Raw genomic sequence first — 25,868 nt, 5'->3', positions numbered from 1 at the left:
AGCTAGAATTTAAAAACAAAGCTAAACTAATATAAATAATAAACTGGAATTAGTTTAGGGACCCTCCAAAATCTCTTTCTTGGTTTACATTCTCTGCCCTATAGGGATTCACCAACCAGACCACTACAACCTAGGTTTTAACAATCTTTAACTTTACTGTTTTTGACCAAACTGGAAGTTATTTAACCTAAAACAAATTGAAGCTAAAATCAATTTTAACTATCAGAAGACATTAATCTGATTCAAACAAAAGTTTGAGTAATAACTGCTTCCTTTGGGTTGATTGTCTAGAGACAATTGAATGTTTTTTAAAGAATCACTTTTTAATAATAGAATTATCATAGAAATATTTTTGGGAATACTGTGTATGTTCGTGTGGTGACATTTACTCTTACTATACTACTATGTCATAATAACTCCTAATACACTCTATAAGCCTTTTGAAAAACCATTCTGTAGATTATAACACAAAATTAAACTTGGTTTTCAAATAGCAATGGAAACAATTAGAAATGGAAAAAGATACACAAAAACAATTTTTATTGCTTTCAAAAAAAGTCTCAAGATTTGTGTCTATTCCCTCTTAGTGGAAAACCTCACATTTAATTGTGAAAACTTGAAAACCTTTCCTCTCAATATGGCCTCAGACTAAAGGAGCTGTGCTGGCATAGGCCAGAGGTGTTGCTCACCACAAGGCTAGATGGCTCCATGGTACTATTATGGTGAAATTGAATCTGTATGATTCATTTGAAGGATTTGGAATGTTTTAATGTAATCCACAAGTTCAAAAGGAAAGATCTAAAATGCTGGTCATAGCCCTGTGATTAATAACCTATGGTAGTTTTCAAATATTTTATACAGAATCCTGAAGAAAGTGCTATATCAAAGCAGATAAAATGCTATAGTACTCTGTTTGTGTCCAGGCAGGGTCTCTAAAGCCCTCGCCCTCTCTATCCTCTGAACACTCACTCAGGATTAGCTCTGAGGTGCCTACTCAGAATGGTTAACTCCATGAAGCAGCACTTGAAATCCATTGGTCTTATATAATTTTGTGAGACTTAATAATGAAGAATATAGTTTGTTTCATAACATCAATTTGATTAAAAAAGTGAAACAAGTCAGTGTGGCCAGGCCAAAGGATTCAGAATTAATAAAATAAAGCTGGTCTCTTTCAGCCTAGGCTTTTTTGCAGGCCCACTCTCTTCATACTAGGTCTTGAAATTTAGGAAAAGCTACCTTGAAGTCCTTAATTATTGAACAATCAATATTTGAATTTTTTGAAATGGATCCACCTTCAGATCTGGTAACATGAAAGAGGGTAAAATGGCCATCTTCCAAACAGTGAATGAGTCAGTGTGGAAACTTTTGGTGGGACGTAGGAGGTATTGAAATAATGTGTTGATGCAATGCAAAGATCATCCTTTCATATTCTAGAACCAACTCTTCCATTTACTTGCTTTAGAGCCTTGGGCAAAACAAACATTTACTTGTTTCTCATTTTCTTCATAAAATAATGGGTCTGCACTAAATGCTTTTTTTAAACAACAATACTAATCCATATTTTCTCTTGACACACATTTTTGCTGGGTGAACTGAAATAAACCATCACCTCCAAGTTAAAGATTTACATATTCCCTTCTAATTATAATCTTTACCCTGAGGGCCATATTCATATTTTCATCCATCTTTTGAATGTGTCTCCTGGGAAGTCTTCTCTGAACTTTATCTATCATAAAATTTATTCTCCTTCCCACAGACTCATTTGGAAGCATGACCTTTCCAAGTTTTCATGTTTTGGCTCTTAACAGCCATCTTCAGTTATTTCCTTTCCCCTCTCACATCCAATTCAACTCCTCCAATGTTATGCATTTATTTATCAAGCATCTACTTTATGTATTGCCCCATATTAAGCATCATAGAAAGAACAAGACCCAAACCATGCCTTGAAGGAGTTTTTTAATCTAGTTTTCCATATATGATCCCTCCTTTCTTTTCCCAATTATTATCATAATAGTTCAGGGCTCATTATCTTTTACCTGAACTATTTTTTATAACCTCTTTACTCATTTACCTTCCTCTAAGGATCCCCATCATTCTTCAACAATGTAATTTGCAATCCATTCTGTTATTAAGGTGTTCTTCTAAAATAGGGCTCTGATACCACCCTACTCCACCCAAACACACACTAATTAGCAATATGCTGATTGCAAGGTAAGTTTCTAAATCTAGGGTCATAAACTAGATGTCCAAGGCAACAGGCAAGAAATACCAATGTGTGTGGTTAGGGCACACAACAGGGAATTATAGAGACTGTGGAGGTAGGGAGAGTGCCCAAAGTGTTCAAATCCAATTAAAAATAACTATAGCTATGGGCTAGAATGCTGCCAGCTCCCTGATTCTAACTATTCCCCCCACCCCCATCTCTGATGCTTAGGCAAAAGTATATGCACTCAGTATCTTTCTTGAGGGGAAAGGAAATAACTGAAGATAGTTACTTTGCTATGTTCTTATCTTTAGTTTTGCATTTCTCAATATGTTATCTTGCCAGAGTACTCTCTCTAAAAAACAAATGTTATCTGTTCCTTCTGGTTTTTCATCATTTTGACCCTTAGGTTATTATTCAGTTGTACCTTTTGGCTATGTTTCATTGATGTTCAATTGCCTCCAATTATTAGAAGCAGCATTTCTCTACCATATTGACTTCACTTACATTTTTCTTTTGTTTAAATGTTTCTACCTGTAGTACACAGAATATGGCACCCAAAAGATGTCCACAACCTAATCCTCAGAACTTGTGAACATGTTAGGTTACATGGCACAGGCAAGTAAAGTTACTGATATCATTAAGTTCACTAATCAGCTAACCTTAGACAGGGAGAGTATTCTGGATTACCCAGGTGGACTCGGTGTAATCACAAACTCCTTATCAATGAGAGAAACAGAAAAACACAGTCCAAGGGAAATGTAACTACAACAAAATGGCTAGAGACAAGCAAGGTTGCTAGCTTTGAAGATGGGGGCAAGGGGTCACAACTGCAGCTTTTTTTCCAACCTTAGAAAGCTAGAAAACGAAGGAAGCTGATCCTCTCCTAGACCCTTCAGAAAGGAAAACAGCCCTGCTGACACACTGAGTTTAACCCAGTGAGACACACATGAGACTCTGACCTATAGAACTATAAGATAATAAATTTGTATTAAGATATTAAATTAATGGAACTTGTTCTGGCATCAATAGGAAACAAATACACTATCCAACCATGCCAATCTAGTGAACATCCAATCATTCTAGGACCTCAGCTAATAAGGAATGTTGATCCTAACTTCTATCATTAAATTAAGGCTTTTAACTGGTGATGGAATTTACATTTAAAAATGTCTACTTACTGCTGAGCTATAAATTCTCTCTAGGACAGTTACCTTTCCTTATGCCATGCCTTGTTTACTTTTATATTACCAGCATCTTGCATAGAACACCGAGTAGATGTTTTAATTTCTTTTCTAATGATTGAATATGGAATTTCATAGTGATATGTTTCATGCTTTTAAGTAGGCTCACAATATTAACTGGTAAGTATAGAGTGGAAAGACTGACTTATGAGCAGTTCACGTAGAAAATCTTAGGAGATTTCAACTGACTAAAAGTTTAGTGTGAGTCAATAAAACAACAACACTGACCAACCCTTCCCCACCAAAACACACACACACACACACACACACACACACACACACACACACAGTCTATGACCATAGTTGTCATTATTCAAAGAACCAGAGATTGTTTATATTTTACTGTGCCCTCCTCAGACATCTGGGGTACTGTGATTAGTTCTGACTTGACTTTAAGAGTATATCCAGACCAGGAGGACAAAGTGGCCAAGGAAGAAACGGGAAGGATTTAAACACTGTGAAGAATAGTTTTAGAAACTAAAGAAACAAAATTTGGAAATGAAAAATTTGACTTTGGGTATGAGGTTAGGGGATGTATTTATAGAAAGTGTTTTTTTGCTTTTTTTAAATGTGGATGAAGAATGAGACAGACTGTGTTTAACTCCACATAAATTGAAAACATACAGCACAGCACACTAGAGAAGCTCAAGAACTATCTTAGGAAGCACCAATAACAACATGCAGATGGCTCACTGGCGATCCTTCAGTAGGCAGATTTTGATTCAAATAAAGAAAAGACTCTTTAATAATAAAAACTGTCCTTAAAAAGATTGTTATTCTGTGAGGTAAACACTACCTCCTAATAAAAATGTAAACATAGTTTGGATCTTCTTGCATCACAGAAGCCCAGAAGAGTTTGAGTAAACATTTGGATGAAAGTCGTAGTCAAATTTATGATTCTTTTACTTGTTAAGTACTTTTCCATACTAAAACAAATTACAGGTTTCTCCTGCTTTCTGAAAGTTCTCATTAGGCCACTTCACTTTTAAGAAAGATTAACATTAGTACTTGTTTTTGATAACTGAAAGAAATCTGGAGAATTTTTTGCTTCTACAAGAAAAAGGTGAAAAGTGAAAATGGTGTTTAGCATGTGTTTTGCAGCAAAAGCCATAGAGAGAGAGGCAGAACATAGCCTGAGCAGCCAGAAAACAGCCAAGCTCCTTCCCAGGAACCACACTCAGCATCTCAGCAGGAAGCCACCATAGTTTTGAACTGTGTCTGTGAGCATCTGTGCTTTATCTCAATTTATTTTGTCCATCCATTACCACGATATATCCTAAGGTATCAGAGAAGCCTAATAGAGGTAATTTTTGCAGCTCAGGGAACGCTCAAAAATTTTTCCATATAAATAACGGTAATTGCTCCTTCACGTTACACATTTTTGACTTATAAAACAGTTTCATAGGAACACTCTGCTTTCAGAGATGAGGGGAAACTTGTAATGTGATTTTCCAATTTTAGTGAATTTCACAGTTATCTTGGTTTAAGACAGATTACCATATTCTTTCTGGATCCTAGAAATTGCTATTAACTTAAATATTATTTCTGGTCCCAAAGTTGTTAACAGACCTAACCAAACCACATGAATAATTTCTCTCTTCTCCCAACAAGCTTTATTTGCATTCATATTTATTACTTTTGCATAACTTTCATGTAATTCCTAATTCATCAAAACAGAGCCAGGAAGGAAATTCAAGGACAAGAAGTAATTATGACTTCTTTTTCATTGTATATTCATTAAAAGAATGAAGAAAAAAGCAATTAAACAAAACAAGTCAAAAGCAAGCTAAGCTTTTCCTTCCTGAGCCATCTAGAACACGAGGCTTATCTGATTTATGTTAAAACTAGTTCATTTTAAACAGAATCTTAATACCCTAATCAAGGAAATTAAAAAACAAATTAAAAGAAAACATCTTGTCTTTGTTATTTAGAGGCAAAAAAAAAGACAATTATTTCTTCATCAGCACTCTCAGGATTACTTCAGATATAACTTTTTTTTTACATTAACAGTAATATAAGTCACTATAAAATGAAATGAAAGGGATGAACCACAAAACATATTATATTTTTCCACTTTTTCTACTTTCTCTTACCTTACTTCCTTTCTCAACATTTGTGACACAATGAACCTTTCAAAATGTACACAAAATATAAGTATCTTTGACTTTTAAAAAATCATTCCTCTAATGCAGTTTGTGATTTTAAAAGTTATCTTGAGTTTTCCTTGAAAATTACTTAATTTTACTTGAATCATTTATCTGCAATAGGCACCCAATATTCTACCACATATCCTATTATTGTTTACTATGCTCTAGAAATATATACTATACTGATAATCATACATGTAATCCTTAAAAAGAAGTGGATTGTATTATCTTCATTTTACAGGTGAGGAAAATTAGATTCAAAGAGGTCAAATAACTACAAATGCCACACAGCTAATACATAGTGAGTCTAGGATCTATATTATATGTAGGTCTACTCAACTCCAATCTCCATGATCTTTGGCTATCTGCTTTGCATCAGTGTTTATTGAATATTTACCATGTACTAAGCTCTGTCCTCAAAATAAATTTGGATGAAACAAAATCCCTGCCTCCAGGGATCTTACATTCTAATAGCAATGACTAACAAATTAATGAATGCAATACAGCAGGAGTTTATAAAAAAAGGTAAATATTAGGTATAACAATGACCCTACGGGCAGAAAAATCCATACCTATTTCATAATAAAGGTAAATATTAGGTGTAACATTGGTCCTAAAGACAGAATAATCCACTTTGCCTAGCAAACAGTGTATACAATGACTGAATGTATATTGCTAATGTAGCTAGTCCTTGGCCAAAAAAAAATAAGGTTTTTTCTTTGAATGGATTCCACTTCCTTTTTGACTGCAGGTACCAGCCATACCAATCTGCCTAAGTGTCACTGAGGCTCACTCAGTGGCTAGACAATCCCAACTGCCTGTTCCATTCACATTAAAAAGTACTTATCTAGTCGTCTAGTGTGCCATTTCATTAGACCCCTTTTTAAGAACAGAAAATTAGTTAAAACCATGTGGTATTCTCAAATACTGTATATTAATTTTAATTAATTTAATTTAATTTATGTATTTATTTAGCAACAGGGCAGGGCTACTGAAAGATTTATCTTTGACAAACGGACACTTTTCAGTGTCCTATCAAATCACATGAAATATATAACCTTTAATGTATAGAGCTGTCCTAGCTCCTTAAGTTTACCTTTCAGGCTACTGTCATTACTGGTCCACATCTCTTCTACCTAAGGAAATAATGTTTTGCTATCACAGTAACTAACCACATGGTCATCTCTCTTGACCCCACCCACCACGAGCTTGGCCATCTCACATTCACCACTCCTCTCCCTACTTTTTCTTGTACTCACACTATTCTTTGAAACACTGTCTTTTGTAGATTTTAAAAAAAATCTGATAGGTATCTCTATTTGATTTATATGCTTGTGTCCATCATGACTAAAATGTCTTATAAGAACATTATTTCTTTTTTAATAGAGTACAGGGACCATATTTCTGTCACCTCAAGCATGACTTTGTAGAAATGACATATCCCTGTTTTAACACCACTATCACCACAATCTCCAGTTTAAAAAAAGTCATTATAATAAATTTTTTCTATTGTATAGAGATATACTTGTACATATTTTTCTATGTGAACTCAGCATCTGCTGTTCATTTCCCTTTGTCTGAATATCTATACCATGGTCTGTTATAAACAATAGTCCTAAAATATATTACAAAGAATCCATGGGTGGGCATCACATAAAAATTTATATGCTGCTACACTCAATTTGATATTTTTTTCTTTTTAAAGCACATACATGAACTTTATGTAATGAAAGTTTTAATGACCAATCTTGAAAGGTTTCAAAGAGTCCAGCAACACATTTACTAGTGTGAAAAGTAATTATTTAGTTTCAAGGATAAAGGGTAGGCCTAATTAAATAACCACATCTTCTTTCTCAGTCCTTTCATAATCAATCAACTTCTTTTAAAGCAAGATAATAATAATTTTTATTAGCAAGAAAAATCTTTAACACAGAAGTGATATATATGGATTAAATTAACAAGTAGTACATGCCCCTGCACGAAAACAAAAACAAAAATAAAAAACACAAACAAAACTTCATCAACAGCAAGTTCAAATCATCAACTCTTAGAAGGTAAATGCTAGTTAGCTGAGTGAATAACACTCTTCACAAAATGTCTGTGCTTTAGAAACTTCAAGGGAGTTAAAGGGGCTTTTTAAGTATAGAATTCCAATCCACCATAGACTTATTGAATAAAATTATCTGTCGAGTTCCCTGAAAGTTCATACCTTTTTTTATGTGCCCCAGGTGATTGAGGAGTGGAAGAGAATTGGATCACCAACCTGAGAACCACTGGGTTAGAACCCTGGTAAATGAGGTCAAGGTTTGTAGTTGCTGTTTGAGAGACTATTCAGATATTCAAACGGAGAAGTAAGCTGCTTGACCTGCCTTGCTTGAACAGCAGTCCTCCCTTATTTAGGACATTCTCCTAATTAGGGAATGACATATTTGAAGAAAAAAGCAGCAGTGACTTAGCCTAATGGGTCATATCCTTACTCCTTATGAATAGGGCATTGCCAAACCAAATCGTCTTCATATTCATCAGTCAAGTTTTGCTTTATTTCAGATCAGTTAGCTTCTCTCTCTTCCCACACATTGAATGACTCCTAACTTCACCCATTTCTCTCATAAGGAATGCCATTGTTCCAGCAAGTACAGATGGGTCAGTGCAAATCCAACTATATGGCCAGGGAAGCAACTCGGAATGTATACCCTGATAATTTGTTGGTCAGATAATGAATTTTTATTTAAAAAAATAATTACTAGAAATACAGTTTGAACAAGCTATCACATGATTTTTTAAGTCAGCATAGCATAAAAAAATCTATTCACTAAGTTTAGCAGAATATTTCTGGCATATTTTGCCACTAGCAAACTACAAAAACCTATGGTTAGCTTGTGAATGAGGATTTCCCTGTGAACTGAAATTACAATTGGCCAATTTAGGAATTTCCTTCCCTCTGGCAGTACTTTTGCCCAATCTAAATTTGATTGTTTCCTTGAATGGAGTAATTTAATTTTCTCCAAATGTCTACTGACTTTATAGTACCAAGTCCAGAAAATTAAATGGAAAACTGTGTCAGTTGGCCAGGTAATTCAGGCCAAAAATTAACATATTGTATACAAACTTCATATAACACAAGAGTTGTTCTAATTTCCTGAGTCATTTTATCCATTGTCTCAGTAATCTAATATTCTGATCTATAGCTGGGCTATGTAAAAATAAATGTCTTCTAGGTGAAAGAAAATACTATTCTTAGTACATAACTCTGGTAACATCCCTGCACTTTACTTGGCTGAAAGGAAACACTAATAATTATTGGAGATTACTTTAGCTGCTATTCTTATTATTCTGAATGGTCTAGCATGTGGTCTGGGGCACATGGCTGTCCACAGGCAAACAAACCAATCAGAAAAGGGAAAATTTCATTTACTGGAATACACATTTTGTATAGATAGATATAATTTGGATGTGTAAAAAGACATGTCCTGAAAACTGGTAACTATTTTGATCCTTGTGTTTATAGTTCTTAATGCCAAAAACCCTGAAGACATCTATTCTGAAAAGTGGCTTTACACCATGTGTAACAGTCCCACATAAAGGAGAATCTCATTGGTGAGTTTAGTGATAATGACTAAAATTGAATGAAGCCATTCTCATTCTCTCTTTTTACTAAAAGGACAAGTAAGATACTAATTTTAAAGGAGAAAGGGTCTCTCGCATGATAGTTTTGTTGTTACTTTTTTAATTTGAAGATTTCTTAACATTGTAGTTCTTCAGAGCAGGTTCCACAGCTTGGGACAACTGACTGTGGACCTGAACTAAGTGATAAATCATCTAAGTGAATAAATGATCATTATTCCCTGGGCTTCGAAAAAGTCAAAGTCCCTTTGGATGTGTATAAGTATTTAAGGATGTGAAGAATGAATCTATTTCTTTTAATGTTAAAAGCACAAGATAAGCTATATGAACCTAAAGTACAAGGGGATCCACTTCATTCTTTGAAACTTTTCCCGATCATACATTTCCAAAAGATACTTCCTGAATGTCACAATCAATCATACTACTTAGAAACCAAACTTACAGGAGCTTCTTTCTGTTATATATATACATATACATATATATATACACACATATATACACACAGCCATACAAAGATGGATTACTGTCCCCTTCTTAAAGAAATATTCCTTTAAAACTGCTTATTAGAGGAATTTTAAAGGAAAGACTTGATCATCAGTGATTGTGGGGTGTAGTTTTCAAATCCTTTCCAAGCTCTCTGAGACCACCTGAGCTGAGCAGGGAAGGAGGAAGACCAAAAGAGTCAACTCTGAATCCTCCTCACTCCCAGTTCAAGGGAAAAAAATTTGGTTTTATTGATTTTATTTGTTCATGAGAAGGTGCCATTTGAGCAAAATTTTAAAGGATGTAACAATTATTTAAGTAGTTCATGGAAATTACATGTTATTTGCCAGCAAAGATACCTAAGAAGAGAAATCCTCAATTAGTTTTTCCTTGAAAATTTGGTCTTCAGGTAACTAAGCCATTAGAATAAGCTCAACACATATATCATTCTATGAAGTCATTAATGAGGCAAAACTTACAAAATTCAAAAAAAGTTTTCTCTTGTTAGTGCTTCCAGTCCATGAGAATGTATTTACCTCTCTACACCCTGCCTGCAAATGTACATCTAAAAAGCAGCACTTTGCCAATGAACTCCTAGATTTGTTCAAAGGGGAGGAAGGCCGTTTTAACTTCATCATTTTGTGCAAGGAAAACGTGAAAGTGTGAAGAGTTACAGAAATAACTAAATAATTTTGATTGAATAGAATAAACTTTTAATGCTTTATTGTACCAATGTTCTGTGTATTATGGGCCATCAAGACCTTGATGTCTGGTTAGTTATAAAATAAAACACTTACAGAATCATAAATTATATGGTATTCATATAGTGAAGAGAAGATTTTAAAATATTAATACTTTTTAAAATCTTTGGCAGATTACAGATCATTAGTTTTAAAATTCATTTAATCAAATATACACAGTATCTCTTATTTTATGTCACCACTGATCAATCATTTGCTAAGTACTCTTGCAATTTTTCATGTTATATTATCCTTGAGAATACAATATTTTTATTAGCCTATATTACAGACCATAAGATTTAGATATGTGAGACTAAATAATTTGCATAAGATCAGTAAAGAGCAAATGTGGGCTCTGAACCCAGGTCTTACGACTTCCTGACACTTAACCTTCCACACTATATTGCTCCCTCATTGTAGAGTTTACTCTCCTAAAATGTAAACCTTGAAAATGAGAAGCAACAGCATTTAATATAATATTCTATGATTTGTTTCCTTTGCACCACCTCTAAATTTATTTTTTAAGAATAAAATGAAACTCTTTTTAATGGTTGTTAGTGTGTAAATGCAGAGAAGTCTTCAAAATTTCCTTAAGGCTGGTTATCCTGTATCAGTCATTTTAGTTCAAAATCTCTACAATGTTCTGCATATCATAAGCAATACATTCTATCATGCCTTATAACTCAAAGAGTGTCAACACTTTATACAGGATGGCCTGTAATGTTCTTTCCTGATCCAAAATTTTATAATTTTAATTAAAGATTCAATTTTTAAAAATATATTAGCTAAGCATTCTGGGAATTACATATTTTTTAAACCACTGGCCTTTATTACCAGCCTAAATGTGTTGATGTTAGTTTAAAAAATGCGTAAATGAACAAAAAATACATCTAATTATGAACAAATAAGATAAAATTATTATTTTGGAAAAGGAATCATTCTTTTAAAAATTCAGTAACCATAATTAAATATTTTGCTATTTGTGATATATTTCAGAAAAGCATCTAAATTTCTAATTATATCACCTCACTCTTTAAAATATTAGACTGTGGAGAGTCCTTTCAGTGCTCTTCTCTGAGGATATATTAGTCTACTACAAGTCTAAAAATATCCTTGAGTAGTATATCACTTATTCAATGTCATCTTGAAGAATGTTTAAACTTCTCATTACAGAGTCAAGAATGCATAGATAAAAAGGAGCTTGGACTTTTATTAGTAATAAATTGATTAAATTGCCACAAAATACATACAAAAATACATAAACATTTAATCCTCAAGTACCTTTCCTTGATGGTGCACAGAACTGATGGGCATGTAGGCTAAAGAATTGTAAAATAAATCCCAAGTTCTAAATAGTCACTTAGCCTCCCATGTATATAATATTGATGCAGTAGGTATTCAACATTTCATTTTATGAAGTGAAATTCTGGTCTTTCCATGTTCTGTGGCTGTGACTGAAAAGCACCCAGTACTGCAAAGCAGAAGTTATAATAGATAATCCAAAATAAATCATTTCTTAGTTTGCTTATCCATCAAACATAGACATTCCTATCTAGTAAGTTTCTGTCAACATTCACAAATGCTTCTGTAAAATGTAGACTACATAATATTATGAAGATAATTGATGAAATATGATTTAGGAATACATAGAGAAGAGAAATGTGATATTTTTTAAAGTAAATATAGTTCTGTATCAGAGATCACAAAATACATATATAAAAGCTATAAAACTAATATGTATCATGATGTTGGTGATTGGAAGTCTGACACTTCAGACACATAGCTATATAGCAACACAGGAGTTGAAGATGGTAACAAAAATAATGGAAACAAAAGAAAATGTATTAAAATATTAAATGCTTTATTCTTCCTAAACTATTAAAAATATCAAATCTGTTTTAAGAGAAAATACACAGGAACACCTTCTATATTGTGAGTTCAGTTAGACCAAACAATAAGGAATATATTGCAATAAATCAAGTCAAATGAATTTATTTCCTAAGGCATGCAAAAGTTATATTCATACTATACTGTAGTTTATTAAGTGTGTAATAACATTATGTCTAGAAAAACAATGTGCATATCTTAATTTAAAATATTTTATTGCCAAAAAATGCTAACCATCATCTGAGCTTTCAGCAAGTTGTAATCTTTTGCTGGTTGAGGGTCTTGCCTCATTGATGGCTGCTGACTGATCAGGTGACTGCTGAAGGTTGGGGTGACTACAGCAATTTCTTAAAATAAGGCAACAATGAAGTTTGCTGCATTGATTGACTTCCTTTTACCAACAATTTCTCTGTAGTGTGTAATGCTGTCTGACAGCATTTTGCCTACAGTAGAAATTCTTTCAAAAAAATTTGTGCAAATCAGCACAAATCCTGTTACTGCTATGGCAACTAAGTTTATTTAATATTCTAAATCTTTTGTTGTGTTACGATAATCTTCACAGTATGTTCATGAGGGTAGATTCTATCTCAAGGAACCACTTTCTTTGCTTATCCATAAGAAGCAACTCCTCATTCATTCAAGTGTTATGAGATTGCAGCAATTCAGTCACATCTTCAAGGTCCACTTTTAATTCTAATTCTCTTGCTGTTTCTCCACATCTGCAGTTATTTCTTCCACTGAAGTTTTGAACTCCCTCAGAGTCATCCATGAGGACTGGAATCAACTTCTTTCAGACTTTTGTTAATGTTAATATTTTGACCTCTTCCCATGAATTGTGAATGTTCTTAATGGCACCAAAATGGTGAATCCTTTTCAGAAGGTTATCCATTTACTTTGCCTAAATGCATCAGAGAAATCACTGTCTGTGGCAGCTGTAACCTTACAAAATATATTTCTTAAATAGTAAGACTTGAAAGTCCAAATTACTACTTGGTCCATGGGCTGCAGAACTGATGTTCCCTTAGCAGGATGAAACTGAGGTGACCAGGTGCTTGTCAATGAGTAGTAATATTTTGCAAGGAATCTTTTTTCTGAGCAGTAGGTCTCAATAGTGGGCTTAAAATATTCAGTAAATCATGTTGTAAACAGATGTGATGTCACCTGGGCTTTGTTGTTCTATTTCCAGAGCACAGGCAGAATAGATGAAGCATAATTCATAAGGCCCTGGATTTTCGAATTGGTCAATGAGCATTGGCTTCAGCTTAGTCACCAGTTGCATTAGCCCCTAAAAAGACAGTCAGCTCGTCCTTTGAAGCTTTGAAGTCAGGCATTGACTTCTCCTCTCTAGCAATGAAAGTCCTGGATGGCATCTTCTTCTACTGTGAGGCTCTTTAGTCCACATTGAAAATCTGTTGTTCGATGTAGCCACTTTCATGAATTATCTTAACTAGATCTTCTGAATAACCTGATGCAACTTAAGATCAGCAGTTGCTGCTTTACCTATACTTACATGTTACGGACATGGCTTCTTTCCTTAAATCACATGAAACAATCTCCTCTAATTTCAAACTTTTTAACTTTTCCCCTGTAGTTTCCTAACCTCTCTCAGCCTTTATAGAACGGAAAAGAGGGCCTTTCTCTGAATTAGGCTTTGATTTAAGGGAATATTGTGGCTTATTTGATCTTCTTTCAAGACCACTAAAACTTTCTCAGTATCAGCAGTAAGGCTGTTTTGTTTTCTTACTATTTGAGTGTTCACTGGAGTAGCACTTATAAATTCCTTCAAGAACTTTTGCTTTGTATTCACAACTTGGCTAATAGGTACAAGAGACCTAGCTTTTTGCTAGTCTTGGTCTTTCAACATGCCTTCCTCATCAAGCTTAATCATTTCAAGCTTAATCAGCTTTTTACTGAAAGTGACACTCAACTTTCCTTTTCACTTGAACACTGAGAGGCCATTATAAAGTTATTACATGGCCTAACTTCAACATTGTTGTGTGTTAGGGAACAGGGAGGCCTAAGGAGAGGGAGAGAGGCTTGAGGAGAAGGGGAACTGCTGATCAGTAGAGCAGTTAGACACACACAGTTACTGATTAAATTGACTGTCTTCTATGGGTGTGGTTCATAGCATCCCAAAACAATTACAATAGTAAAATTACAGATCACTGACTATAGATCTTCATAAAAAAATAATAATGAGAAAGTCTGAAATATTGTGAGAATTACCAAAATGTGACACAGAGACAGAAAGTGAGCACATGCTGTTGGAAAAATTGTGCTGAGACTTGTTTGATGCAGGGTTGACATAAGATTTTGATGTGTAAAAAAAACAGTATCTGAGAAGAGCAATAAAGTGAAAGGCAATAAAATGAGGTATGCCTGTAACAGAATATTAGCTATGATGTGACATTACAGGTAAAAATTTAAAACACACAACAGTTGATTCTTGCTTATCAATTAGTTGTAATCAATTAATAACAGTTTTGAGAAAATCTATTTTGCTTTTCTTTATAAACTATTCTAAGATCTTCCTTTTCACTAAAATAATAAAGTTTAGACATTTGTAAAATGTGTAATTATATGCTTGACAGTTGTATTTGTTATATCTTGGTCTATTAACATGAGAAACCTTGATAATCGAACAATAAATATTCACTTGAAAGAGTTTAATGGACACTTATTTTTCAAATATGCTGTAAGATTTATGAATGCACGGAATAGCAAATATGATCATATAATAAGATAAGACTTAACTTGACTTTCTTGGAAGTTTATAATCTGAGCCCAATTTAAGCACAGATCTTAAGGTACATCACAGTTGATAAAATGATAATAAAAACAAAAGCAAATAACGACAATAAACAACTCATGAAAACCACATAAGATAGCATAAGATCAGATCTGAATTTCAGGAAAATTCCTGTTACCTGTTATTGCATGAATGGTGAAAGTTAGACAATAAAATTTAATTATTTGCCATTGTGATAGTGAATCACACAAAAGTTTTCTAAAATTCATAAACACAAAAATACATTGACTTTATCTCCTTACAAACTCATTGTGGCACATATGCTAAGTATATTAAAGTGGTACCAGCATGATACCTTGCTAGAAGGAAATAGTGCAGCTTTGGAAAAGAATATGAATGATAGGATACAAAAGAAAGTTTATAGAGACAGAGACAGAGAGGATTCCATGTAATCTGCTACTAAAATTCTTTTTAGTAATTTGAATAAGCTTCCTCTTCCTTTCCTCCTCTACTTTGTCTCCCCCAAGCCCTTCATGTCCTCCTCTACAACTACCTTTTTCCAGTGTGTCACACCCCCTCCCCACATACATACTTAAGTCATGGAAATAGCAAATTCAAGATACAGTAAGAAAAATACTCTGGAAATACAATGGTTAAAAAGAAAGACAAGTTTCCTGCCCTCATGGAGCTTACATGCTACTAATAAAAGTTGGCATTAAATATGTAATTACAATTATGATGACTGTCATGAAGAAAAAACAGTCTCCAATTAAAGCACCAACATTTAATTGACAAGTATCAATCTGTACTTCTGAGCTATTAACCAGCCATCATGGCTGAATTTGCCATGTAAGTTAATTTGACATTTTCTGATTTAAATGTTTATTCATTTATTTCAGAAAGCCATTAAACTATAAATAAAAATAAATTGTTGGAATGAAATGAATAATTAAATATACATGAAAGAAAAAACTAACCTAAATTCCCTAAATTCTAAACAGAACAGAGAATAGTTAACATTATCAATGACCCTAACAACACCACTGGTAAATTTGAAGCATAAATGAAAGGAAACATAATTTTGCAAAGACCATTTGGATCCAGTTAGCCACAAGTAGCAGAAGTAAGGTTGGATTTGGATAATAACACTCATCATCTATCCCAAAGAAGCTATAATTCATTGAAACAAACTTATCCTTAACCATATCTATTTACAGGTCACATGTTCTGGTTCAGAAATCATGAAAACAAATTAAATAATTGCCACTAAAGTTTGAAACAGAATGACCTACAGTATATATGAGGCAATACAGCCTACAGAAAAGAGTGAGAAAGCTTCCATTCCATTCATTATTTTGCCAGTACGTAGCAATGATCCTTGACCTGTCTCCAGAGGTCTTAGCTGTTTTGTCATGTATAAACAGTAAGGGATTTTGCAGTTTCCAAACCCTGGAAGATTAATTAGGGAGTATGGAAGGATCCACAGCAACTCTGTAAGGATGCATCACAAAGTGGTACCACCACTGCTCACCTCTGGAGAGAAGACTGGGGAGGAAGATGAAAGTGGTTATCAGAAGGGAGGATCTCTTTAGATGTTTCTTCTTTCTTCTTCTTTTTTTTTGGTTAATGAAATGCATTCATCTATCTTTGGACATTTAAAAATTTAGAAAATATTTAAGAATCCATACAGAAGAAATCAAAATGATAACAGTAATATTATTGAATCTAATTCTGTCTGGAGTCAATAAAGATATTAATCCACAGATGTCCATTCCAGAGCCCCTGAATTCACTACTCCTAAAGAGAAAAGTGGTGTAAAGAAAAATGTTCCAGGATTACATTGTGATGGAAAGATTTAGGAAGCATGGATTTACAATGCAAATTTATTTTAGAATGGGCAGGCTTAACACCTGTTTTATGCACAAATAGGATTTAACCTGATAAAGGAAGCTGCAACGAAAAGTTTCTAGACATTTTTTGACTCTAATAGGTGGCCAAGGCAAAGATATCATCTCAGGAAGACCCTGATTCAAGTTATCTTAATGTTTCCTGAATGCTGGTCCCACTTTTTACCACTCTCACAGCACTTTCATTCTATAATTAATTTATACATGTCCACATGTTTTCATTTCCCTATTATATTGACGTTCTTTGAATGTGGATGTCATGTCATAGTCAATAGTGTATTTTTGCTCTAGAATGCAAATTTGTTGAATTAATTCACAATTACAGAAGGCTGACATATCACATTTCTTATTTCTATATATCTCATTAACCAACAGGTAAAGATGACCACTCAGATTAGCAAAATACTCAAGTCAATCTTAAAGTCTACTTGCCCCATTTAACATAAAAAAACATCCTGGTCCCATTAACAGAAGAATGTAAAGGTAAAACTAAATTCCTACCCTCTGCATTTCTAACTAAGGAATAAAATTTGATTAAAATTGGTGAAGTAAGTATATGTTTGACACATATGCCAACAGTTTAAGACTGGCATAGCAAAACTGAATGAAATTAAGTGACACTTAACATTAATTACACCAAAACAAATATCAGCTGAGTGTAAACATGAATTATTCTATACTTAGAGTTAAATGGTTATATAATTAGAAAAATATTTTAAGTTAGGTTTTCATAATCTAATGAATATATATATGTGTGTGTGCATATTTAGAAAGTTTGTGTATATACATGGACTCATACAAATACATACATGCATATATACAAACACACATACACACACATATATACTTCACTCAGCCAGTAAAATAAAATACAAACACAGATCCCTCTAAGTCATCCTAAATCCTAATACTAAGGAACATGATGGGAAATGACAACTTAAAAAAAGGAAGTGGCTAGGACTTTGGCCTAAAAAAAAAAAAGGAGTTTAGAAAGCACCCCAAGTGGTATACAAAAATCTCTAAAAGAATAAATACATATTGTCATTTGATAGTAGCTGGAAGATTTAAAATGAGATTAAGCTATATTATTGGAAAATGGTTGACCAAAACACAAAATGCAATAGCTTATGTTCTCTTTCTTATTGGCTCAAAATATCCAAATAATATTTGTTTCTAAAGCTCTACTTTTACACATTTAAATTTTGATACCATTTCGTATTTATTGCACAGCTCATGTTCAGGTGTTTTTTCAAGCAGAAGTTTCTCTGCTAGATGACACAAATATATGGATGCAGAGCTGTGAGCTTTGGTTTCAATTCACCAGATTAAGATTCAGAACATAAAAGAGATTCAGAAAATTGACAGATAAGACACATTCCTGCATTAGAGTAACCAAAAACAAAAGCAATCAACAAAACCCCCCAAAAATTAGAAACCAAGAGACCAAAGGTACATTCACTGATAGGTAGTTAAATGGTTAGTTTAAAGGCTATGGTACATATTTGCCACAGCTGCATATCATCAACTTCATTTTAATGAAAACACTAAACACAATGTGGATGGTTCTAAGTGGGGAATTAAACATGCTTTTAAATTTGGCACCAAGGCTGTCAAAGAGTACACATGCCTGACTTACCAAGTGATGCAGAAATGTAATACCTGGTTGATAACAGTTTTCACAAAAGAAAGAACAGACTTGTCTTGCTCTTTTTTTTGTCTCTTTCACAAGATTGCCTTTTCAGTTTATCATGGAGTTAATGAGTATATATGACACCTAGCAGACAACAAGGTGATAAGCCCACAGCAGCACTATTTCAGTGATGCACATGCTTAGACTTACATCCCAATGCAGAATGGCTAGAGCAGATACGTTCCAGAGTTAAATACTTGAAGTTGATATATTTATGGTGACTATACTCATCATTTAATCACCATTAAATGATACTGTAAAAACTGGCACTGAAGCCTGTAGCTAACGTCTAAATATATTAATTACATAAACAGATGACATGAAAAAAAATCACTCTAAAGAGCAAGAAAAACCAGTGAAACATTTTGATGGATTTTTCTTACCTTAAGTTCATTAACATATTCATTCACACCCATACCTACCTCCTATTGCCAAATACTAATGCCAAAAGTTCTAAATACATTTGCATAACTTAGACACACTGTAATTCACAAAGATGATATTAAGAAGAAATAAAATAATGTACTACCTTTACTTTTACCTATGGATTTGATGAAATGGTTCCATGAAGAAAGGATTTCCATACAAAGAGAATAAAGAGGAGAGAAACAACAATAAGAATTATGAATATATGTAAATGCACTACTCTTTGAAAATTTAACAAGACAAGAAGGTATAAACCAGGGTTTGAAAACAAATGGAAATACAGTCAGTACATACGGGGAAAAGTGCTTTTTATAGGCAATACATGCAAGAAACTTGGAAAGCCCATGCTCACTTTAAAAGATTATACGAAAAGGAGATACACAATGACTGTAGGTAGAAAAATTATTGATTTTGTGGAACACTATACTCAGCATTCTAGAAGCCAAAAGCTAAAAATGTTTGCATGTTCCCAAACTGCCATGCATGGGTGAAAAATGGACTGTTTTGTACAGTAGGTTAAAATGAATATCCTCTTTCAGATATTAACTTCTGACAGTTCTTGGTTTTTCTTTACTATAACTACCCTTAACTACATATGCTAATAAATGTATGGAAACTTTCTGTCACAAATTATTATGTCTCATTTATTTGCAGATACTATAGTGCAGAGAATGAAGGAAAATAAAAGTCAAAGGAGTAAACCAAAATCAAACCAACAAATAAAGGGGAGAAAAACACATGAAAAAAAGGTGAACAAAAGTTACGTGTTTAACTTGCAGCCAGATTATTTACAAGCACTTGTCCATCCTTTGCAGTGATGGTTTGAAAGCAGCTACAAAACAAGAAAACACTGAAAGCAGAGTGGAAAAGGAACAGAGCCCATACCTTGGTCGCCCATCATCAGGTGCGCCAGACCTTGAAGGGAAACAAGAGCACAGTCAGCAATAAACAAGGGAGCATGGGAAGGCAGGGTTGTCACGGTGACAAAAATGTTTGGTGACAGACATCGTTTTCCTATGAGACATGTCTGTATCACAGAGGCAAATCAAAAAGCATTCTTTCAACCCCTGGTTGAATGCTTTGGGGCAAAGAGCTCCAGAACTGCAATTTAAACACTGGCATGTGCTGCACTGTGTATTTCTTCTATATATCAGTTGGAACAATCAAGAGCATAAAAGCATGACTTAAAATCCAACCAATCCCTAAATATTGCATTTGCCCTTCATGCCCTTTGATGAGACTGTTTTGAACACTGCCCCACAGAGCTTGTCATTCTTCAGTGATGACATTATATTTTTAAAAACCCAAAAGAATACCTGAAACATGGGCTGGGTCTGATCTTTTTCCCCTCATCAAAAAATGAAAAGTCTTATAATTAAATGAAAAACAAAAATCCTAATCACACTGAAATGATAATACAGAAATGCCTCCTTGTCTGACACATGTAGCAACTGACTAAGCTTGTTCAAATACAAAAAAGATCATTAGACATACAGTTGTAAAGTTAGTATTTACTACAGAATAATGTTTTTAAGAACAATGGATCAGCTTTAAATAGGCTCAAGTAATTTTCCAGGGAGAACAAAATTATTTAGAATTTTACCTGTACATGACTTAAATACTAAGCTATGAGTTAATGTGAGTATATATATAATATATATAACACAATTTCTCAAGCTTTCTAAAAAAATTTAATTTCCTTTATTTAAATCACTATCTCTTGCTTGACAACTAACTTCAGATTGAAGATCACACCTTTTCTAAAGAATACTGCTGATGTTTAAAAAATTTTCCTCACTATCCAAGAAGATACTTTTTACTGAAAGGCATTAATTGCTAGTTCTTTATTCTAAATTTGGAAATAAAGCTACTCCTCAATCTGTGTATGTTTTAAGAGTAGAGCCTAAAGTTAGAACAGTATAATATACATACACAAATTTTAAAAACATTTATGTTTTTTCCCAGTGTTATTTCAAATATATTTGAGTATTTGAGCTACATAACATTATGTACCACTTGTACCAGTATTGAAATAATCTGTGTCATTTTCTTAAATTTTAGGGGTGTTTAAACATCCCTGTAGGGCAAATAAGATTACAAATCATATAATCATAATATGAAAATTACTTAACATAGTAGTTTAATGTTTCTGTAATCTAGGCTTTAAAAATATTTTCTAGGTGATTTTAACAACAACAAAAAATCACACAGTCAGATAAAAAGTTTATGATGTTGAGTGATTCATATTTTATATATATGGTTAACAATAGCATCTTCTCTGTGCAGGTCACATAAGTTTTCACTTTATTTCACTTTTAAAACAACTATACATATTTCCTAATAACCATTTATAACTTTTTTTGTAGACTAAATTAGGGAATTATCTCTGGATAAGATCTAACTTTTTTCACTTTATTTCACTTTTAAAACAACTATACATATTTCCTAATAACCATTTATAACTTTTTTGTAGACCAAATCAGGGAATTATCTCTGTATAAGATCTAACTTTTAGAAAATATATTGGATACCTCTAGTGGTTTTTAATACCACTGTAGTAGTAATAGAGATTAACAAATCTTAAAAGCATTCACATTCCTCATGTTAGACTTAACTACCTGTAAAGGAGCTTGTCTATATTGCCAAAGTTGAGTTATAGAGAGATGTTAAAATTATGACTGAATAAACTTCATTACAATAGTTTACTGTATTCTCTGAAAATGTTGTCAAAATTTTTCATGAGATAAACGTGTATGAGGAGAGAGGCATTCTTGCTTATCAGGCTGATTTTGAAGCCTTGAAATGCAGTTGGATTTAAAGAGAAAAGAACAAAAACATGTAACATTTTACAGGATGGTTTAGGAAATGCAAAAGAAATTGAAAAAAATACTTTTTTAAAAAAGCTTTCAATCTCAACAACCAGAATATAAATGAGACTGATTTTGAAAAATGTCAGACATACAGGGTTATATCATCTTTATCAAGTCTTCATATGGTATTAAAATTATAGTATAGAAAAACAGAAGCCATATGCAGACTCAACACTTGGAGAAGTAGTCATTGATGATTTCTTTTGAAGTTTTAATCTATTTTACTTAAATAATGGAAGAGAAATGTTCAGCAACTAAGCAATTATATTGTACATGAAACAATCACAAATAATATGCTGAAACCTGCTGCTGATCAACTTTGTATTAACATAAAGTATTTTTTTATAAACATCAAATCTTAGTAACTTAATGGCTATTTATCTGTAACCTTAGAGGGGGACTCTTTTTCTAAGAAATCCATCATTCTGCAGAAATGCACATTGTTCTTACAGAATGGCTCTATTTCAAAATATTGCAGCAAAATAAAATGTGCTAAACACTTTTTTAACATAGATATAACAGTAAAACGTTTATGCAAGAATGTTAATACTGTGACTATGTTAGTTGATAGAACATCAACTTTCACAATTCTTTGCTCTACTAGTACTCGTTTGCATTTTTATTCTTTAGAGATTTGTTTGGCAGCCCTTCAACTACTGCATTTAAGTTCTTTAAAGATAAAAATGCTGAAATATGTTTTTGTTTTACTGTATTCTACAGGAAAATATTGTTTCACTTTCTGAAAATTCTTTGATAATTTTAGAAAAACTCAAATAAGTATTACATTTCACAGACACGGAATATTACAAATATACTCACCAGTAGTCACACCAGAGTGCTGTACTTCCATTGGCCAATGGCTTATTTTTACACTTAAATTTATGCCTCTTACTTATGAATCAGTACTTTATTCTGTGTTCTTTTTCTAAATCAAATCATTTGAAACTAAATCAATGGACTGGAGACAATGTAATGCTAAATATTTCCAAAATCATTTTTATCAAGAAAAAAAAGAAGGAAGGATCATGTACTGTGTTCTGAAACTGCAAAGAAATAATTTCTCATTTAAGATAAAAGAAGCAGGATTGTATCATTTTTCCACATAGAACATAGTGATATTCTAAGGTTTATATGGATACCAAAATCCATCAAAGATGTGATAGGATGCTAAAAATCCATCAAGGATTGGGGCTAAGGTTGAAGGAGTTTCAAATACTTGGGGTTGATAAGGTTGAGAGGGTGGGTGTTCTACATGAAAAGTGATACACAATCCAGAAATCAACAAATGCTCAGAAAGAAGTTCAACTTACCGTCTAACTTTGAGATGTACTCTATTGATACTAAGAAATAAAAGGCAAATGAGAGTTGGAAAAAAAAGTAGAAAGCACCCACCTTCCACATTGTTGTCTTCTGAAAGCACATGACAAGGAGGGAGAGAAAAGGAAAAACATTCATTAAGCAGCATGCAGACTGGACCTTGCCTTTGCATGTCTTCCTCATGCAAGGCACAAAACACATCATGCAAGTGCTCCATTGCTACCATTCAAAGAGGAAAACAAAGTCGCAGGAAGCGGGTTCCCTCCCATTGTCAGCATTTAAAGAATGTGAGACAAAATTTCAGTAATACTGCCATGTCCTGAACAAGCAATTTTAAAAATTCTTTAAAATACTGCCCTTTGTAAAGCAAACATTACTCTATTATTCTAACATATTTTTCTTGGGTGATTGTTTTTAAAGCCTTTAATTTTTTTACAGTCCTAAAATACTCTATTTCTAAATTCTGATTTGGATTGGATGAAAGAAAAGTCCATTGTAAACAGCCATGAAATTTCACTTAAAGATACACCATCTCTATAAACTATGTAATCCATTTACCATCATGATCTTTAAGTATTTTCTAGTACTTAAATTTCTTCCTTAATGAATGTATGCAACTAAAATCTACAATTTATTTAGTTTATTTATAGTGTGTCCACATATTATTGAAATAATGGTAGTATATTGTAACTTATTAAAATGCTAACTTTAAGAATGTTAAGTAGAAAAAGTGATTACTGAAGAAAAGTCCATATGGGATCTGTCCCTTAGGCAAAGTTTATCATGATTTATCCACTTTGCACTTCTGTTTTGGGTGTGAATATGAAGGCAGTCAAGCTAATGACAATATTAGGTGAACTTTTCCTTGTATTTCCAATACATCTATTTAATATTAATATATTTTCATATATTTAAGTAAGCATATTTTTATATGTGTACTATATATGTGTATATACAAACATACATATACAAGCAGAGGTTGCCTGTATTTCCCCCATACAATCAATGTATTGGACTTAATCTATTATTAGTACTTATAGACAATTCAGTACTATTTGAGACATAGGGTTTGGCATCCAGATAAGACATGGAAAGGAAAACTGTTATGGGACTAGGGAAAGAACACGTTTTCAGTACTTATCAACATTTTTTTCAATAGTAAAGTGTATCCATGATGATTTTTCTATTCTCATTATTTTATTTAATAAGCTGTACTCTTTAATATTGTCATTTGATCAAAAGTGTTTATAACAGAACAAAACAACAGCAAATATAGAAACTTACGAGAAAAAATCTATAAATGCACCAATTTATAATGTTCAACAAATAACTTTTTTAATAGTTGAAGTTACTAAAGAATTAAAAATAATAAATTTAAAAAATATATTAGATGGAAACTGAAATATCAACATAGGCACATTTACTGAGGTGGTCTTAATATATACCAGAGAATAGGGAGTGAATAAATGTGGATGATAACAGCTATACAAACACTTGGTTTGCAAGAGTTTATTTTATAAGAAATAAGGAAAAAGTGATTGATATATTAGGTATGTGATATTCATTTCCTGTTTGGTTTTGGTTTCCAATCTACCAAATAAGGAATTGGATTGAATTTGTTATTTTTCAATGGCAACTCTTGACATGAAATGGACACCAATACCAAACTTTTGTTCACTACTTTGTACTGGAAGTATAAAGATGTAAATTATTTTTTTTGCTTAGGATACACTTCGGTTTTGCAGTTTGGTTATATAACTGTCCTTTAAATTTTTATTTCACATTTAAGATGCTTGATTTTTTAATAAGATTATTTAATATATAGAGTAAAGCAATAAAATCAGAAAATTTAGAGAACAGTTAAGTGCTAAGATGGTTTATCAATTACTATGGCACTATTTAATTTTCTGTAAGCAAAAGATTGGCAGATATGGTTTTAAGCTGTACAGTCCCAGAAAAGGGTTTTGGTAAAGTGCTGCATGAAGTCTAATAGGAAGAAAAATGGAAAGCAAACTAACAAAATAAAACAGGCCAGTACTTGACACTGATTTTATAAAAGTGCCAAGTAGGATATATTAGGAAAGAAAGTTGTGTTAATAAACACCATCATTGATTGGTCCCCTGAAAGTGAGATCTCATTTCACTGTTGCCTACAGCACAAGACCATAGGTGGTACCATTGATCCTGTCCTGCCATCCAGAATATTTCTTGAGTTCTTACTCCTAAAGAGAACCAGCTTAACTAATGGGATTCTTTGTATGCAAATTGAAGTCATGCCAATGTGAAAACAAATTTTGACTTGATCAAGTTCAGAAAAGGGAGAGAGAAAGAAAATCCAAGTACTAGAGTAAAAAGAAGGGTACTATATTAACTCCTATTTAAAAAAAGAAAAAGAGGAGTAGAAAAAGAAGTCTGGCTTTTTCTTGAATTTCCATATATTTTCAGAGATTCAGTCATAGGATAAAAAAACCTACTATGGTATTCTAAGCTACTGCTTTGGTATCCATTTGTTGTGGATTTAAAATCTGTTAACCTAAAGATGATCCCTACATTATTTCAAAATTTGGACATAGCTATAAAT

General features: G+C 32.9%; 1 protein-coding gene across 24 annotated transcripts in view; it reads right to left on the bottom strand.

Moving 5' to 3' along the window:
- Positions 1–25,868, bottom strand: part of NRXN1 (neurexin 1) — a 1,068,016-nt gene that overhangs the window by 953,639 nt on the left and 88,509 nt on the right. For 13 of the 24 annotated variants that reach the window (XM_057497228.1, XM_057497214.1, XM_057497215.1 and 10 more), the window contains exons 2-3: positions 23,363–23,380; positions 19,986–20,015 (exon numbers count right to left, since the gene is read on the bottom strand). The exons of 7 other annotated variants lie outside the window; for them this stretch is intronic. In XM_057497228.1, the coding sequence (XP_057353211.1) occupies positions 19,986–20,015; positions 23,363–23,380 (48 nt within the window). Of the gene's footprint in view, positions 1–18,038; positions 19,216–19,985; positions 20,016–23,362; positions 23,381–25,868 lie in introns of those variants that run through there. 4 more of the 24 variants (XM_057497216.1, XM_036925912.2, XM_036925921.2 and 1 more) reach the window with 3 other exon arrangements.

Source organism: Manis pentadactyla, chromosome 2 (assembly GCF_030020395.1).
Source record: "Manis pentadactyla isolate mManPen7 chromosome 2, mManPen7.hap1, whole genome shotgun sequence".
Taxonomy (NCBI): Eukaryota; Metazoa; Chordata; class Mammalia; order Pholidota; family Manidae; genus Manis; species Manis pentadactyla.
The sequence above is the reverse complement of the archived record's forward strand: the minus strand, read 5'-3'. Positions and strand labels throughout refer to the sequence as shown.